The following is a 1,636-nucleotide window of genomic DNA, read 5'->3' on the forward strand; positions in this document are numbered from 1 at the left end:
ATAAGTTGGGGACTTTAGTTTGCAGTTTGAATGAAGCTTCAAACCACTCACCTCCATGTTCTTGAGAACCTTGAGGAAGGTAAAGGCCATTCCTCCACCAATGATCATCTCATTCACCTTGTCCAGCATGTTGTTGATCAGCTGAATCTTATCTTTGACCTTGGCCCTGTATGATCAAAGCAACAATCAATTAAACAAAGCCTTAAATGTAAATCTTTTTGGGATGAAACTGAGAAACGTCCGCCTCGGAGAAACTGCAGGAAGTGCCCTAGAACTGTTTTATTTATGAGACAAAAGGAGTGTTGTTCATTGCAGTACAGCTTATCAGTGGGTCAGTTGCCTCACTGAACTTTGTTACTGGGACAAACCCCAGACTACTTCAGTCACAACTGCACATGAGTGACGGCCAATGAATATGCAGGGGTGGATGCTTTCAGGGAAAAAAATAAAGACATCGGACAACGGCCTGGACTCTGACTTCTGCAATTCATTTGCACTGAATCCTCCATTTCCACGAGAACACTTTGTAGTGATCACTGCTAATTCGTTTTAAGGGAGTTCCATCATTGCATAGTTGCATCACAAAGGTTTCAGCATTTCACCAAGAGGACATGAAACTATGAAAAGGAGGAAATCTACAAATGTTTAAATGAATACAATTCTTTTTACAGCCACATATGGGAGGTGAGGCTTAAAGAACAGAAGAGCAAAAAGGATATGGTCACACATCCTACTATTGCATAAGAGGATAAACTCATCTATTCCTGGACTGTCACTGATGCTTTCTGAAGATTTTTTCAAGTGAGAGAAGACCGACGCATTCTAGTAAAGCACCTCATATTATCTGCCATTATATCTGGGGAACATTTAGTTGTTCACCAGCAGTACATTGACCAGAATACTGAGCTGAACTCTGTAAAACTCTAAAAACCTTTCATTCGATTATGGACAAGATCTTGCAAGACCATGCGAGGTCTTTTGGTGTTTTTAATAACTAAACCTGGTTAAAACGTATCCTCCTTATAACAGTATTAAGAACTAAAATTATTAGCCATCAATGTACTCCATCAAAGCTCACCCTCCGAGAATGGCCAAGAAAGGACTCTGTGGTTTCTCAAGGGCCATGGCAAAGTAGTCCAACTCCTTCTTCATCAGAAAACCAGCTGCCTTCTGAGGGAGATTCACTCCAACCATGGAGCTAGAGTGAGACATTAGACATGAAACCCAAAGGAAAAAAAATAAAATAAAAATTCTAAACATGATCATTTCTATTTTTCGATGACTGTTTCATGTAATGGAGCACCTATGGGCTCTGTGAGCAGTTCCAAAGGCATCGTTGACGTAGACATCACCCAGCTTGGACAAAGAGGCACGGAAAGAATTGATTTCCTCCTGACTTGCTTTGGTCTAAAAAGAGGAATCAAAATCATTTATAGGGCATATGCCACTTGGGAGAATAAAAATAGCATTAAAAACTGAATGGTGTAATTTCTGCAAAAAATTCTGAAATCTCCCCCTTTTTGGCATTAAGGTCTGTTGGGTGTTCACACCAACACAAATGTCTTGCGATCAGAATTGCGAGATATAGTCAGAATTGTGGGATATAAACTCACAATTGCAAGTTAATATCTCGCAA

At 40.0% G+C, this 1,636-nt stretch overlaps 1 protein-coding gene across 1 annotated transcript in view; it reads right to left on the bottom strand.

Annotated features, from left to right (window-relative positions):
• LOC107578280 (phosphoglycerate kinase 1-like) overlaps positions 1-1,407 on the bottom strand; it is a gene marked incomplete at its 5' end in the record, with an annotated part of 5,567 nt that extends 4,160 nt beyond the window's left edge. The window contains 3 exons of the mRNA XM_016264249.1: positions 11-166; positions 1,079-1,198; positions 1,304-1,407. Of these exons, the coding sequence (XP_016119735.1) occupies positions 11-166; positions 1,079-1,198; positions 1,304-1,407 (380 nt within the window). The remainder of the gene's footprint in view (positions 1-10; positions 167-1,078; positions 1,199-1,303) is intronic.
• Between the last annotated feature and the right edge of the window lie 229 nt (positions 1,408-1,636).

Source organism: Sinocyclocheilus grahami, unplaced genomic scaffold (assembly GCF_001515645.1).
Source record: "Sinocyclocheilus grahami isolate Dianchi unplaced genomic scaffold, SAMN03320097.WGS_v1.1 scaffold9546.1, whole genome shotgun sequence".
Classification (NCBI taxonomy): Eukaryota; Metazoa; Chordata; class Actinopteri; order Cypriniformes; family Cyprinidae; genus Sinocyclocheilus; species Sinocyclocheilus grahami.